Source organism: Daldinia vernicosa (assembly GCF_022497035.1).
Source record: "Daldinia vernicosa strain CBS 139.73 unplaced genomic scaffold F5Y00scaffold_2, whole genome shotgun sequence".
Taxonomy (NCBI): Eukaryota; Fungi; Ascomycota; class Sordariomycetes; order Xylariales; family Hypoxylaceae; genus Daldinia; species Daldinia vernicosa.
In genome coordinates, this window is record NW_025953918.1 from 1,119,062 (window position 1) to 1,133,701 (window position 14,640).

The window sequence follows — 14,640 nt, forward strand, 5'->3', positions numbered from 1 at the left end:
ATAATAATAAACGAAACTTTTAATGTAAACGTTAAAATAAAAGTTAAAATAATAAAAAAGGTATTTATTATTATAATTAATAACTTTATTTTTTAAAATGTTACTTTTTTTAAAAACTTTAATTGTTTTAATAAATTTAACGATATTTCCGATTTTAATAAATTATTTAAAAAAATTCTTTACATTTATAAAAATATATTATTATATTAAAAACATATAATATATTTGTAAAATAAAACCAACTTTAAAAATACTTAACGTTAATTAATTAACGAATTTAATAAAAAACAATTAATAATTATAAAATATTTTAAAAAATATTATTTATTATATTATATTAAATAAGTAAATTATTATATAAAAAAATATTTTAATTTTAATATAAAAATAATATTTTTAATTAAATTTAATAATAAATTATTAAAAAATTTTATTTTTAACAATTATTTTAACTTATTATTAATTAATTAAATTATTAAAGTTATAATAATTAATATAAAAATAATTTATATATAAATAATTACTTATAATAACTTTAAATAATGCATTAATTAAATAAACCGGAAATAATTAAAAAACGTGTTTATAATTTATTTAATAATAATAATTAAAAAGTTAAATAATGTTTATTGTAAGGCTTTTAAATATTTACTTATTAAAACATACTTTTTTTTTTTTTATAAACCGTAATGTTTACACGAATTAAGAAATTAACATAAATTACCGTATTAATGTAAAATTTATAAAAATATTAAATTAATTAAAAAAAAACTAAATATTAAACCATTTTAAAAAAGTGATTTTTACTTATAATAACATTTAAAACGTAACTTAATTAAAAATAAATTAAATCTTTTAATTTAAAAACCGTTAATTATTTTTAACTTTTATAATAAACCGTTTAATAAACCCGTTATACTTAAAACGTCATTTATAATAAATGAGCGTTAATAAAACTTTTAACTTTTTAAAGATTTTATTAAACGGGTATTATTATAATAAAAATAAGTAAATAATAAAAATAAAATTTACGATATTAATTAACCACCGGTTAAAAAGGTTTATACTTTAATAAGTAATTTATATAACACGTTAATATAAAGTTAAGGCTTTAATTAAAGCTTTAATTAAGACTTTACTTAAGGTTTTAATTAAAGCTTTAATAATAACACCATAAATAAAAAAGGCATTCGTAGTAAAGGAAGTACCCGTGAAAGGCGTAATATTAAAAGAAATACTCGTGGAAAAAGAAATACTCGTAAAAAAGAAAATACTCGTAAAAGGAATACTCGTGGAAAAGGAAATATTTATAAAAGAGGAAATACTCGTAAAAAAAAAAATGTTATTAAATTTACTTATAATGTTATAAAGCGTATACGAAAGCGACAATAAGTTATTATTAAGGTTTAAAGGCTTTAAAAGTAAGATCTTTTTATTAATTACTTCTTTAATATTAAAGATATTTTAAGAGATAAAAAAAAAGGTAAAAAAAGTGTTAATAATATTAACGTAATTAATTTAATAAACAAGTAAAGATTAAAAGGCTTTAAAAGGTTAAAATGATTAATACGTTAATAATTATATATATATTTTAATTTAAAGAGGTTTAATTAATAAATTTATGTATAAAAAAGTTTATTTTTTTAATAATTTAAGGTAATTTAAATGGTTTATTTTAATAAAAATTAACGAAATTAAATAAATATAATTTAAAAGTAAAAATATTTTTATTTTAATGTAAATAAATTAATTAAAAAAGGTAAAAATGTTAAAAAAACGGTCACTTTTTTAAATAAACGGTAAAAAATGTAAGTTTAAAAAGTAATTATTATTAAAATTACATTATTATTAAAATAATAATACTTGTTATAATAACGTTATAAAGTTTATTATAATAACGTTATAAAGTTTATTATAATAACGTTATAAAGTTTATTATAATAACGTTATAAAACTTATTATAATAACGTTATAAAACTTATTATAATAACGTTATAATAACGTTGTAATTTATTAAATAATGTTATAACTTATTAAATAACCTTTTTTATTTTTATAAAGTTATTTAGTTTAAGTAACCTTATAAAAGAGGCTTTATTAATCTTAAAAACGGTAAAATCCTTACATTAATACTTTTTTAAACTTAGTTTACACCCCTGCTAGCGCGATACATGTCGTATAAGGCCTTAACTCAACCTTTTAAGACCCTTGTAATTTTAGCGCCAAAATTAGAGCCAAAACAGGTAAAGCGCGAAAATTAAGTAAACTTTGATTACTTAAGACCCTGTAAGTGTCCTTAACTTTCGTTGCCGATCAGGGCCTTACTATTTCCCAGCAGTCATCACATCCGATCAATCAACTCTCAATCGCCAGCGCCTTAACGCCAACAAGCTTCGCGCTTGGCCCGTTACCCTCCGTCGTGACGACCCAATATTCGACTTTGACGCCTCCTTTCGAGACTCGATACACTCTGACGTCGTTTCCCTTGCCTGCTTTGCGCACCGCATCTAGGATCGACTTATACTGACCCTGCGTGTCCCAGTCCGCGGGATCTTGAATTTCAATCTGCGCATTTGACGGGTCTGGATGGTGTATCAACGATGCGAATTCCTCTATAGGCTCAGAAGTTAGTAATTGTACAGAGACCAACGACTAATATCTATTCCTCCACGTAACCTACCTTCGTCTGGTAAACCTTTGCCGCTCTCGTTCCATGCTAGATAGACGGGTACGAACGGCTCGTCTGCATCGCTAACGTAGAAACTATCCTTCGTTGCTTCGTGGATCACGGTGGGGATTTGCGCTCCCTCATCGGTCGTTTTGAAGTCTTGCTTGTTTGCGCTCTGCGTGTTTGTGTATCCTTCGCTCGGGTTTTTGTTCGCCTTGTTTAGGAAGGCCATGTAATCGTCATCGGATGCCATCCTTAATGCTCTGGTTGTGGTAAAGTTTCTTAGGTTACCGACCGATCGAGGGAAGCGTATGTTTTGTAGAGTAACCGTATTGGTGGAGGGCAGCCAGTTAAGTTGATTTCCTTCTGAGATATTAGTGGTACGACACGACGCTGTAGCTCTCTTTGTTAATCGACTGCTATATCGATAAAATGATCTAGAGCTGACGCTATGGTTTGAAAGTAACGTCAATGACATTGATCCAGATATCCGATAGACAGGTAGATAGAAACAAAAAAAAAAAAACAAAAAAAAAAAACAAAAAACAAGCTTGCAAGGCTGTCTTTGTCGCTAGTTACATCATAGCCCCCGAGGAAGCGTACATGTACCTATCGTATAGCAAACGCCCCTTTTAATACATATCTTTTAATATTCCTATTTTGTACCTCCTGTAGGTGATGTAGTTATGCAATTGTAATAGTTGAAGGATTCCATGATTGTTGGCCGGACATGTATTAGCCATGTATAGAATCATTAACAGTCGTTAGTTTCTGCTGGATGAAGGTCAATAAGAAAATGGTTATTAAAAAGTTTACTCAACTGTCTCATTATCAATACGTTATTGCCTCGGTTTATTGACATATGCCTTTGTCCTAAATATATGTATACAGTACGCCCCCTGTGATAATGTTATTCAGCGGACCCCTAGAGCTACTTCGCTGAGATCCTGAAGCGTATATCTCTATAAGTGCACATCCGAAAAACCAACATTATTTCAGGGGGTGAACTGTACGTTATATATTTATATTAGGTAGTTATCTAGTCCGGACATATTGAATTTTCCATCGTATAATCAACTAGCTAGTGAGTTTACGTCTAGCGATTAAATAGTTGACCTGCTACTGGCGACGTTGAAACTGAACTCTAAAGTAAGTTTTCATAGCTGCGCAACAACTTAAATCACTTGAGTAAACACGTGAAGAGTTCGTGATGCCCCGGCGCGGTGTAATTTGGCGGATCGGACTACCCGAAAACCATAACTTTAGAGCAGCATTACGTCTCCTGATGAGCATAGAGAATAGGTACATGTGAGCATCATGAGAGATGTATTTACATGTACAACTATGTAAATCGGCAAGGATTTAGCTCAAGTAACATGTTAGTATAATGCGCACTTTCTGTCATCTTAGCTCACCAGTTACAAGTAAGGTCGAGCTACTAATGGGGTATGTGTCTACTTGGCTTAATGTTACTATAATTTAGTTACTGTATACCTAGGGGACTACGATGGCTTGTCACGAACGTAGAAAATACGCATCATATGGCTTTTACTTCATGCATTTGTTCATTAACTTCTTTTGAGTCTCAAATGCCAACCCTAGACCATGCCCATCGCAGTAGCCGAAAAAGGGAACCAGGAACACCGATGCAAAGACAAGATACAAGGAGACGTAAATCTCTCTACGAGCTCTGGAGGACGAGATCCTTCTTGAGCGTACCCTGGTACTGCTTCTTCTCGGCAGGCGTCTGGAAAGCACCGTGACCAAACTCGGAAGATGTGTCGATCCATTTCAGCTCCACCTTCTCCAGTGCCTTTCTCGAAGTGTGAGTGAACATGGACTTCCTTAGCGTCGTAACACGCTTCTTGACACCAGGAACGGAGCCCTTGACCATGACGAAGTCGTTCTTGATCTCACCATATCGGACGAAACCACCCAGACTATGCCATACATGTTAGCGGAATCCTAATATATAAAAATTGGCTGTGACTTACGGAGTGATGGTCTTCTTGGTGACATCTTGCTCAGTGGAGGCGTTAGCCTCATCGTCGCCCTTACCGATACGGTAAACCTTGTGGTTGACCGAGGTACGGTGGTGGTAACCCTGCTGACCAGCACGGGCAACAGTCCACTGGACGTGGGAAGGATGCCAAGCACCGATACAAGCGACCTTTCGGAGACCCTTGTGAGTCTTACGCGGCAGCTTCTTAGTACCCCATCGGGCGGTAACACCGTTGAAACCGTGACCCTTGGTGACGGCGATAACATCAATCACCTCATCTTGCTCGAAGATGGTGTCGATGCTGACGGGCTTCTCGAAGAGACCGTGGCCGAACTCGACCTTGTCGGCAACGGAGCCACCGTTGATCTGGATCTCCATAAGGTGGGCCTTCTTCTGCTTGAGGGGAGTCTTTCGGATCTGGGTGTGGGCGAGGACACGAACGACGGTGCAGTACTTCTTGATGCGCTCGAGCTCGCGGGTGATGGAAGCGCCGTTGCTCTCTGAGTGCTTCTTGGCGTACTTGGTGAAAGCCTTCTTCTTGCTCTTGTACCAGTTCTTGTAGAATCGGCGCTTGACTTCGTCGCTCAAGTGCTCGGCCCACACGGTGGTGAGTGATCGGAGACCGCGGGGGGTCTCAATGTAGCCCACAAGACCAACAACGATCATCTGTGAAGATGTTAGCCATAGGCGCAAAGCCAAGCGGGCTGCGTTGTTCGTACAGGTGGAGTGTCAATAATGGTGACTGCCTCAACAACCTCCTTCTTGTGTGCCTTTGCGCCGGGTCGGTCGAGGTCACGAACGATCGTGGTCATACCAGCCTTGTAGCCCAGGGCGGCAGTAAGGTGGACAGGCTTCTTAGGGTCATCCTTGGGGAAGCTGACGGAAGCAATCGTAAATTAGTATCAAATTCAAAGTACGAGGTTTATTTTGCACGACTGCGATTTGATGAAATTGGTGTCAACTTACGACTTTACCTTGCCGCGATGACGGGCAGCACGCTTTCTCGGCAAGAAGGCGAGAGAGCCGTGGCGGGGAGCCTCGAACTTACGGTGCGACATCTTCGATTGATCCTTTGTTGTTAAAAGGAAGAAGTCAATCGACAGGTCGTGGGTGGGAGGTTTAAAGGATAGAAGAAAATGTTCGATATTGAGAAAAGCTCAATCTTTTTTTTTTGGGTATTTGGGTAGTGGGTAATGCAAAAACCTGTGGGCTGTAAAATCCCGGCAAATAACCGAATGTGGGAGGAAAGGCAAATAGAGGAACCCTAAAGCTCGGACCATATATGTAATTAGAGAGCTTTTCCAACCCCACTAAAATGATCTTCAAGCTTTTGTTAACGAATCATTTTTTAAAGGTCCATTTCCTATTACGAGTACCTAGGTAACCTACTACGTACATATAGGTATATAGAACTTGCGGGTTATCATCATATCGGCAGTGCACGTAGGTCTGGGGCGAAATACTTTAGAAAGGATTTTTGAGTTTATTGAACCGATAAAGCACATGTTTAGAAACGATAGACAGACTTCTTCTCGCCTTGCCAGTATCTAACAGAAGGCTGCTCGCCAACTCGGCCATTGATATACATAGGTAGCTTTGAAATAATCCTGAACAATGAAATGGTATGTATCGAAGCTCAGCATTTGTTGGCTTGTTACCAAATGCTGCCGTCTTTCTTTCCTAGGCGTTACCCTCCGCTTTAGGTGTAGGTCCCATTATTCCATTGATGCTGGCGCTGGTTGGTGTCGTATTCTTTAAGTCTCCAGATGTTGAGCCCGGCCCCGATACCGCGCCATTAACGCCCACCTTCTTCTCTTCTTCCCCACTATCGTCGTAATCATCATCAACATCCATCTTTCTGGCAGCCCGCTCTGGTTCATTTATCTGTGATGGGGTAGGAGCTGGTGGATGCTCGAGTCTCTGCCGCTCATCTTGGGGGTAGTCTTTTGGGGCAGGGCTTGGCTGCGATCCGTCGTGAATTAAGCCTGGCAATGGAGGAGGTGGACCCTGCTGCATAGGAGGTAGATGGTTTGGCATTGCGTGTGCTGGTGGATGATGAGCGGCATCTGATGGATGATAACTTTCGGTCGCATGCCGTTGCTCTTCAACACGTCGCATTTCTTCGAGTCGTCTTTGTTCGTCGACGCGTCGCTGCTCCTCAATGCGCCGTTGTTCTTCAAACTGGTGAGTATTAGGAGAACGACGGTAAGGATCCCGCGGTGGAGTGGATTGTCGTCGGTGACGTATATCTTCCATGCGAGCCCGAGTCTCCTCGTTCGCAGGTTTTTTTATGGCAGGCTCGTCTTCCCACTCTCGCATCCTCTTGGGCGCTACTGAGGACGGTCTATCGTGATCCCGATGAATATCGGGTCCAATTACCCCTTTTGGGTGAGGGCCTGGTTCCATATTGCCCGGCATTCCCGGCTCTTGCTGGTGAGGAAACGGGGGTTGATGCTGAGGGTAAGCCGATTTTGGTGACGGCATGCGGTTGTCATGGAGGAGTCTTGGTTCCGAACGAGGGGAACCATTACGGTAAGGCATTAGAGAGTGCGGCGGGGCGCCATTAGGCGGGCCATTCGTGGGACCCATGTTTGAGGAAGGTGCTGGCGTATAATTCGGATTATTAACTCTAGCCGGTCCTTGTGTAGGCGGCGGAGGGGGTTGCTGCGACGGTCCTGGTAAAGGGGGTGCGTATTGGGTGGGTGGGCCTGGAGAAGGACCTCTCCGAATCGGTGCTGGACCTGGACGGCTTGACTCTCCGTACTGCCTCATCTCTTGCCTAGGGCTAGGCTGTCGCGGGAGTGGAGGTGGCGGCCCGCGAAAGGGCTCGCGCTGCTCATAGGGATTAGGTGGTTGTGGTGGGTTGATATCACTGGTTCTTTGGCCCCAACCGTTGGCTGCGGCAGGCCCCGGGGGCGGTCTGTGAGGGCCGGGTCCGGATTGCTGCATTGGAGCAGAGCCAGTCCATGCAGGCGCCTGTGGTCCCTGAGCGCCGTAGGATTGGGGATGGACGTCAGTGGGCACAGCTTGTGGGAGGCTTCCCGGAGTTTGACCAGCCCTTAGAAGCTGAAGTCTCGCCTTAATGTGTGGGTTAGCGGGATCCAATTCGGCGGCCCTCTGGTAGGCGTCTAGAGCGTCATTGATCTGGTTGTTACAAGATTCATACTGGAAATATTCGTCAGCTAGGTTGTACCTATGGAAGACAGCAAACAAAACTTACTAGAGTACCCAGATCATACCAAACTTCAGATATATACGGGTTCAACCTAATCGCCCGAGAATATGCATCTAAAGCATCGCGGTACTGATTGATCTGGTAATATAACACGCCAATGGAGCACCAGAATGTAGGGTTCCGTCCGTCACGATACACCGCTTGCTGGTATGCTTCATACGCCTTGGGATACTTCTGCTGTGACATGTAACATCGGCCAAGGAGGTACCAGCTTTGGGCGTCGTTATTGTCTGCCACGTGTGAGTTAGAAATGCACAAATTTCATACTATATATTTAACCATGACTTACCCGCCGCGACAGATTTCTCCAGGTACTCGATAGCCCGTTCCTGGGTCTGAAAGCTACTGCTTTGCTGATGATGGAGCCAACCCAATTGCTGCAGGACCTTGGCATGGTTCGGGTCACGTTCAAGGACACGCATATAGGCTGCCTTAGCACTATCATACTACATAGGGGTTAGCGTATACTCCAATCATACAATCAACCAGTACCTACATCTTTCTGCTGTTCATGAACATGTCCAATTTGGAACCAGATATCTTCTTCGGTCAATGGCGGCGGCGGAGAGTTTACGATATACTTGAAACACTATAATGGGTTAGAATCAAGTGGGCCAGCGCTAATTAATGGACTATACTATACCTCTAAGCTTGGGCCGTATTTTGATTGTTGTTTGTAAATTATACCAAGCCGGAAATAAATCTCGTTTGCCTTCTCGAAGTCTGGCTGCATTTGCATGACCTGCGAAAAAGCTTCTTCGGCATGGTCGAGAGAACCATATCTATCGTATAAAATACCGATGCCATACCACAGCTTAGGTTCCTATTACATGTTAGCTGGGCAATAGACAAGGGGTTCAAAGCTGTTGTTTACTTTAGGGTTCGGCAAATTAACCAAAGCAGATTGATAAGCAGCATAAGCTTGCTGCAAATCGTCCATCATAAGGTAGCAATGCCCTGAGACCGAGTGTTAGCTAAGTTAATATATACGTGTGGATATAAAGTTGAATATACCTAGGCTACCCCAGACTTCGCCATTGTTTGGATCTATCTTCAGTATACCTTGCAAGAACTCTACCGCCTTATGGAAATCCTCACGCGTCCTCAGGATTAGGCTGATTGCATTCATCGCGGGGATAGAGCTCGGGTTCGCGACCAACGCGTGCTCGTAGGCGTTCATGGCTTCGTCTAGGTTGCCAAGGAGTTCAGAGAAACTACCTATATAAATTATCAGTTAACTGCACCCAGTGAATGACGCTCTCGTATTACACTCACCAATCTGCATCCAGAGTGCTTCATTAACCGCAACAATATGTCGCGACGGAGCCCATTGACTCCCCTGGGCCGGGCCGGGAGGAGCAACAGCTACTTGCGGGCCATGGTGCTGCATTTGCATCGCCATCTGTGGCGACGGGTGGTGATTTGCCATAGATATTTCGACTTGTCAGCAAAAACCGCCTCACCGAGGCGCTTAGGTGTTTTCCAGCTTCGGTAAAACACGAAACTAGATTAAAGCCTTATGATGCGAGGACTCGTTTGCGACGTAATTATGCTGATAGAAAGTACCTAAATATACGCAGTATCAAGATAGGCAAAAAGCGAATTAAAACTTGAAAGCGTAATGCGCAAGCGCTTAGAAGCTAGTGATAAACTGCTGGTTATATTGTTGCGGAGTGTGTCCCTATAGTTTCGACGGTCGCAAGGTCGTAAATAATGACTTGGCCCGGGCAAGAGCGCTTAATACAAGCTGCTAAGTACTAAGCAGTATAATAACAGTGTATAATATGTTCGGATCGCGCCCAAGCGGCAAATAACGTCGACAAACGACAAGTTTAATAGTCGGGACGGAATAGAAAGAGAATGTTGAATATGAGGCTCAATCTTTGTCTTGATGACCTATTTGCTTAGGGGAGGGGAGAATAAGCGGTGGAGAGGCTGGACGGTAGACGGGAAGAAGAGAAGAGTTTGGGAGAAGACCCAAGGAGGATTTCGATGGACAGCAGCTACCCTAACCCACGATAGCACCTGCAATATTTAGGTAGATAGAACTAGCATGGGAGTAATATGTGGGGCAAGGAACGAGTGTTCCTAGACCTAGAAGTCGTCTAGGCTAGGTAACTACAGTGTATACGGTAGTATAAGTGGGCCACATAAGACGTGCAGGTAATACGAAGCCCACTGTTCTTTTAATCCAGCCCCAATGTTCCCTATACTTAATTTTCTCACTTTACTCAGCTAAGTTGGACCCTTATTGCTTCTTCGCATCCTAAAATACCCCTACACGCATACATCTCACACAGCTTCGTTGCGATCTTTACAGTATTTGAATTACATAGACGATGCTTTAGGTACTTAGTTAATATGTGTTTCAGCACTTTAACAGCTTGCGGATACCCAAAGAGAAACTTAATTCGAGTCTGTTAGAGCACGTCAACTTAAGCAACATATAAATACGTACGGGTAGCACTCGCACTCGGGTACTCTGAGTTATTTTTCGCTGCTGAAATAGATAAAGTTATTTTCCCTTTTTATCTTCTTCCGTGAGTGGCATATATTTAGAGTATGCGTCGTCATTTGTTGCGGGCGCTTAAATATCCTTCTTTTTTAAGTTTATACCAATTAATGCTAAAATTGCAGTCCTATTGACACTTTTTATTGTTGGGATGTTTGGAGCAAGATTTAACTAGGTATTGCCCGAGATCACGGCGCGGCTAGGAAAGCCGCTGTAAGTAGACAGTACGTTTTAACCTTATTGAAACCAAACTCTGCAATGATGGTTCCTGCAAGGAAGAAGGGGAAGGGTACGAATTAGTTACTTTGCGGAAACCTGGACTAAGGAGCGGGCAAAGTTCCGAAACTCCTACAAATTTGGTCAATCCCCGGTGGTAGCGGCTCGGACGGATTCGCTCTTACCTTGCCGCTTGGCATGGGCGAGCCCCAGAGAGGAGGGTTGCTTGGAAGGCAAGGTACAGGGTTTGAGAAAGGGCGGGTGTGGATGGGTCATATTGCGGCTTGGCATTCGAACCGCACACCCTCCCATGTACATATGTACATTACATACCTAGATACTTCATAGACCCGCACCTGGGCAATGGGGCAATCCTCATTGCGTACTACATATACATACCTAACACATTACCACAATACCACATACCACATACTACATAGTACGTACGTCGCAGACGAGGAGGAAACCCAAGGGGAAATCAATTTAATTTTTTTCTGAAGAACGCTTATCTCTCTGTCGGAGTATTTATCCTCGTCGAAGCTAATCTCACGAAGATGGCTTGACGTACAGGATCGAATTACCCAAGACAGTTAAAACAAAACCATGTCTTAACAAATTCCGACGTTTTGGCTTGACACTTGTCAAACATACAGGCCACAACCACGCACTCGTCCGTAGCGTGCTGACACTCGTTGATATTTTATTATTACGAGTGCGAATTGTAAAACGGACCAGGCATTGCAGAGGTCAGGCAGTGGCCATTTAACGTCGAGGATCCGCGTTCGAGCTCATATTTTGAACCTGTTGTTGGACAGACGTACTTTTAACAGTATTGGTCAACTCGAAACAGTGGGTCACCAACACATCAAGTAACTTGCCATTGCCGAGTTTTCGTCATTGCAAATCATGCGGAAGCTCATATATATCATCCCCGTCCTTGAGCTTATATCTGAATGTCGAATCATGAATAACTACCCAAGGTCAAAACCAGAGACACGCTACCAATATTGACGAGTTTGAATAATCGTGGGTGATGGATGGTAACATCTCAAAGAAAAAAAAAAAAAAAAAACTGGACAAAGGTTTGCGAGGCTATTATGGGTTTTTTTTGTTACCGGATTGTGTCAGCAAGGAAATTGAGGTGGGAATAGCCAAGCGACCAATCTCGTCATCTCCCGAAGATCGAGGGTGAAGAAACACCGACAATGTGGCACCAATTTTTCTCAGATTTGGGGGAAACGAGAAAGATAATACCATGGTGGCCATTCCCGTTGAGGTAGTGTTGTTGTTGGCGCTAACGCGCTTCTAGAAAGCCCACGTGTCATAACAAGAAGGGGCTGGAATCTGTTCGTGACCTTTAAATGCTGTTTGGGGCTTATTACCTACTTTGTCATAGTGTCCCTCCCGAAGAATCCTTCAACCGCGCAACCTTACTAAACTACTTTATTTGTTTCATCACCTCGGGCTTTTCCTCGTCAACTTTACCCTGCTCCGCCTTGGGCCTCCTAACTTACCTACTTGGGTACTAGGTACTACCACATTAAGCAACGGTAGTCGACCCTATCAGAGCCATGTTTCAAGCCTGCTATGAAATCATCGCGCGTACCTGAGTACCTGAGTACCCTGAGTACCCTGAGTGCCTTTCTTAGTCAACACGCTACCCACGCAACCACGCAGCCACGCATTAGGTAGTTTTCGAAAAGCAAGTCGGGGGAGTGGGGTTTAGTAATGGTCCTTGGACAGGATTATCTATTCATGGGGTTCATGAGTCGGGATGTCAGGGTGTCGCTTTTTCGATAATCTACTTAGATTGATTAATCATTTGGAAGATGGCCGGTTGGCTGATCACTACTTGTGTGATCGTCATCGCCAGGCAGTTAAAAGGAAGCTTTCTCCCGCGACCTGCACGCAGTACATAACGCATGCAATATGTGATTGCCCGGCATAAGTGTCCACGGAGTGGGTGTTGGGATCTATCAATGGAGAGGGAGTGGACGGATGATACTGCAGCTATGGTTGCACAATGGGCGAGTTGGTTCGAAGCGCCCCAGGAAAAGAGAGGCAAGTTAATAAAAGAGTGGGAGAAGAGGGGGGAACGGTCGAGGGGGCGTGTCGTAGCCGGTGTGACTTTTCCCATTGCCCATTTATGTACATCCATATACCTACCTAATACCTTACATATGCGGGTTCAATACCGTATTTCGGTCCAACCCTTTATTATTAGTTCAGCCAGATTAAGGCCAGTGGAATGAAGAGTACAAAGGTACGAAGCGCTAGATATGTGTGCTGCATCTCGCGCATATGCAGCCGTTGGTTGCGTGGGCTATTATTCGCCAAGAGAGCAGCGGTCCGTACGGTTGACGTGCCACACCTCCAGATACAGATCACCCTACCACCCGTGTGAATGGAGCTGTCAACCCTGGCTAACCGTCCTGCCTGCTTGCATCGGGGCCCCGGTGGTCTAGTAATGATGATGATGGTGTGCTTTAAAACTCACAGGGTATGTACTTGTCCTGCGTCGCCTAGGCACACCTGGGCTTCTCCTGGCACACCTCCGGATATAAGTCACGTACCGAAGTAGGTAGGTTACCTAGCCCCATGTGTACGTACATAATCTGCAAGCGCCTTTTCATCATGACCGCTCCGCGGGCTGACGATGGTGGCAGCGATTTATTTCGGGACGGCCTAGCATTAAACAAGCAAGCAAGCAAAACCGATCGGCCACGGACTATACTGCCTACATATTGCAGCTGATATGGGGTTAGACCCCTGCTGTTTTGGCATATATATGCATTCCCGCCTCGTTACTTTGCTTAGGCGAGAGTACGAATAGAGCAAGATTTTTCGCCGCATCTCAGTTAGAGAGAACCTCACCAAATCTTCTACCGCATTTGGCGCTTGTATTCCCTCAATCTGCAACTCTAAAGTTGATATTGTGACTTTGCAAATGCTTAGCCAGCCAACGGTTAAAGGGACGACGCTTACCGACCGATGAGCAAGCTCGACCTATAGGTATTGTTCATGAACTATTATGCGAAATAAGCAGATATATAAGCAGATATGTGGACGTTGGTTTGCGGCGTTCGCTTGCTGCTTGCTAGAGAAGGAGGAATGTGGGTTGAAACATGGCCGTCTTTGTTTTAGTATTATTTTAGTAAAGCCCGTGGGTTGGGCAAGGTGGACGGGAAGAGAGGGCGGACTGTCCCAAGTTCCGCTAGCACAGCTGGCGTAGGAGACGGACAGCCAGAGAAAATAGGATTTTTTCGGAGTGTACAGGGGCTTACACGGATCGAAACGTTTTAAAGTACAAGTGTACTGTGGTAAGCACTCTTCATTGCATTGATGTTCTGCATGTTCTGCATTGTACAGCGTAGCTCCCGAAGAGAAAAGCGTGAGATTTGCCGATTTGCACACTCGTTCAAAGTCACATGTAATGGACCTGAATGGCTTCGGGGATAGTGTGCGGTGCGACTCACACTCGAGCGATACGTGTGCACATGTACTCAGCCGATCCGGTTGTACTCAGATGCAGTGGAAACCGATTATGATGAGACAATGTCCAAGGGTGTCAATGTCCAAGGATGTGTACCTGTTTGAGGTTTCCCCAAATTGACGTACGGTATAAGCCACATATTATCCACTATTATTAGGATCCACTCTTGGTGCAACCCGCCCGACTTGATCTAGGCAAGCCACAATGCCACATCTCAGAGCCACGTTACAGGTATTAACCTTTTGCGCTACCTGCAGGTGGGTTTTAGACATCCGTATTTAGACGAATTAGACAGGGTCTAGATTGGGTTTAGCTTAGGTGAGGACTTAAACGCCGTCACTTAGGTACATAGTAACCTACTATAGTACTGACTAAGACAAGAGGATTTCTTCTGTGTTCAACAGTCGTCAACAGTTCCGAAGTCGTCTCATGGTAGTACATGTAGACATATGTATTTATGATATGAGGATATATATATAGGGGGAGGAATTACCCATCATGAATTAAGCAATTT

General features: G+C 42.4%; 3 protein-coding genes across 3 annotated transcripts; all 3 read right to left on the minus strand.

Moving 5' to 3' along the window:
* Positions 1 to 2,355: 2,355 nt before the first annotated feature.
* Positions 2,356 to 3,146, minus strand: F5Y00DRAFT_250597 (uncharacterized protein; the record flags this gene model as incomplete). Its single annotated transcript, XM_048009747.1, has 2 exons — positions 2,356 to 2,612; positions 2,681 to 3,146. The coding sequence occupies 2 exons, from the start codon at positions 3,144 to 3,146 to the stop codon at positions 2,356 to 2,358; spliced, it is 723 nt and encodes a 240-aa protein (XP_047869919.1).
* An 883-nt stretch (positions 3,147 to 4,029) lies between these two features.
* Positions 4,030 to 6,099, minus strand: F5Y00DRAFT_224178 (60S ribosomal protein L3). Its single transcript, XM_048005969.1, has 4 exons — positions 5,637 to 6,099; positions 5,390 to 5,546; positions 4,663 to 5,336; positions 4,030 to 4,608 (listed from the first exon to the last, which is right to left on the minus strand). Exons 1-4 carry the CDS (start codon positions 5,726 to 5,728, stop codon positions 4,350 to 4,352), a joined length of 1,182 nt encoding a protein of 393 aa, XP_047869920.1. The 5' UTR covers positions 5,729 to 6,099; the 3' UTR covers positions 4,030 to 4,349.
* On the minus strand, positions 5,889 to 9,674 carry F5Y00DRAFT_63820 (TPR-like protein). Its single transcript, XM_048013943.1, has 8 exons — positions 9,181 to 9,674; positions 8,920 to 9,123; positions 8,780 to 8,862; positions 8,549 to 8,728; positions 8,402 to 8,494; positions 8,195 to 8,351; positions 7,891 to 8,135; positions 5,889 to 7,835 (listed from the first exon to the last, which is right to left on the minus strand). The coding sequence occupies exons 1-8, from the start codon at positions 9,332 to 9,334 to the stop codon at positions 6,351 to 6,353; spliced, it is 2,601 nt and encodes an 866-aa protein (XP_047869921.1). The 5' UTR covers positions 9,335 to 9,674; the 3' UTR covers positions 5,889 to 6,350.
* Positions 9,675 to 14,640: the final 4,966 nt, after the last annotated feature.

What these genes read in the sequence shown, in the direction of transcription:
- F5Y00DRAFT_224178 (XM_048005969.1), bottom strand. Translation starts at nt 5,728, where the DNA reads ATGTCGCACCGTAAGTTCGAGGCTCCCCGCCACGGCTCTCTCGCCTTC. An exon ending in CCATTATTGACACTCCACCT is followed by an intron (nt 5,337 to 5,389) that starts GTACGAACAACG and finishes ACATCTTCACAG; the next exon opens with ATGATCGTTGTTGGTCTTGT. An exon ending in ACCAAGAAGACCATCACTCC is followed by an intron (nt 4,609 to 4,662) that starts GTAAGTCACAGC and finishes TGTATGGCATAG; the next exon opens with TCTGGGTGGTTTCGTCCGAT.
- F5Y00DRAFT_63820 (XM_048013943.1), bottom strand. Translation starts at nt 9,334, where the DNA reads ATGGCAAATCACCACCCGTCGCCACAGATGGCGATGCAAATGCAGCAC. An exon ending in AATACGGCCCAAGCTTAGAG is followed by an intron (nt 8,495 to 8,548) that starts GTATAGTATAGT and finishes AACCCATTATAG; the next exon opens with TGTTTCAAGTATATCGTAAA. An exon ending in GGTATGATCTGGGTACTCTA is followed by an intron (nt 7,836 to 7,890) that starts GTAAGTTTTGTT and finishes GAATATTTCCAG; the next exon opens with TATGAATCTTGTAACAACCA.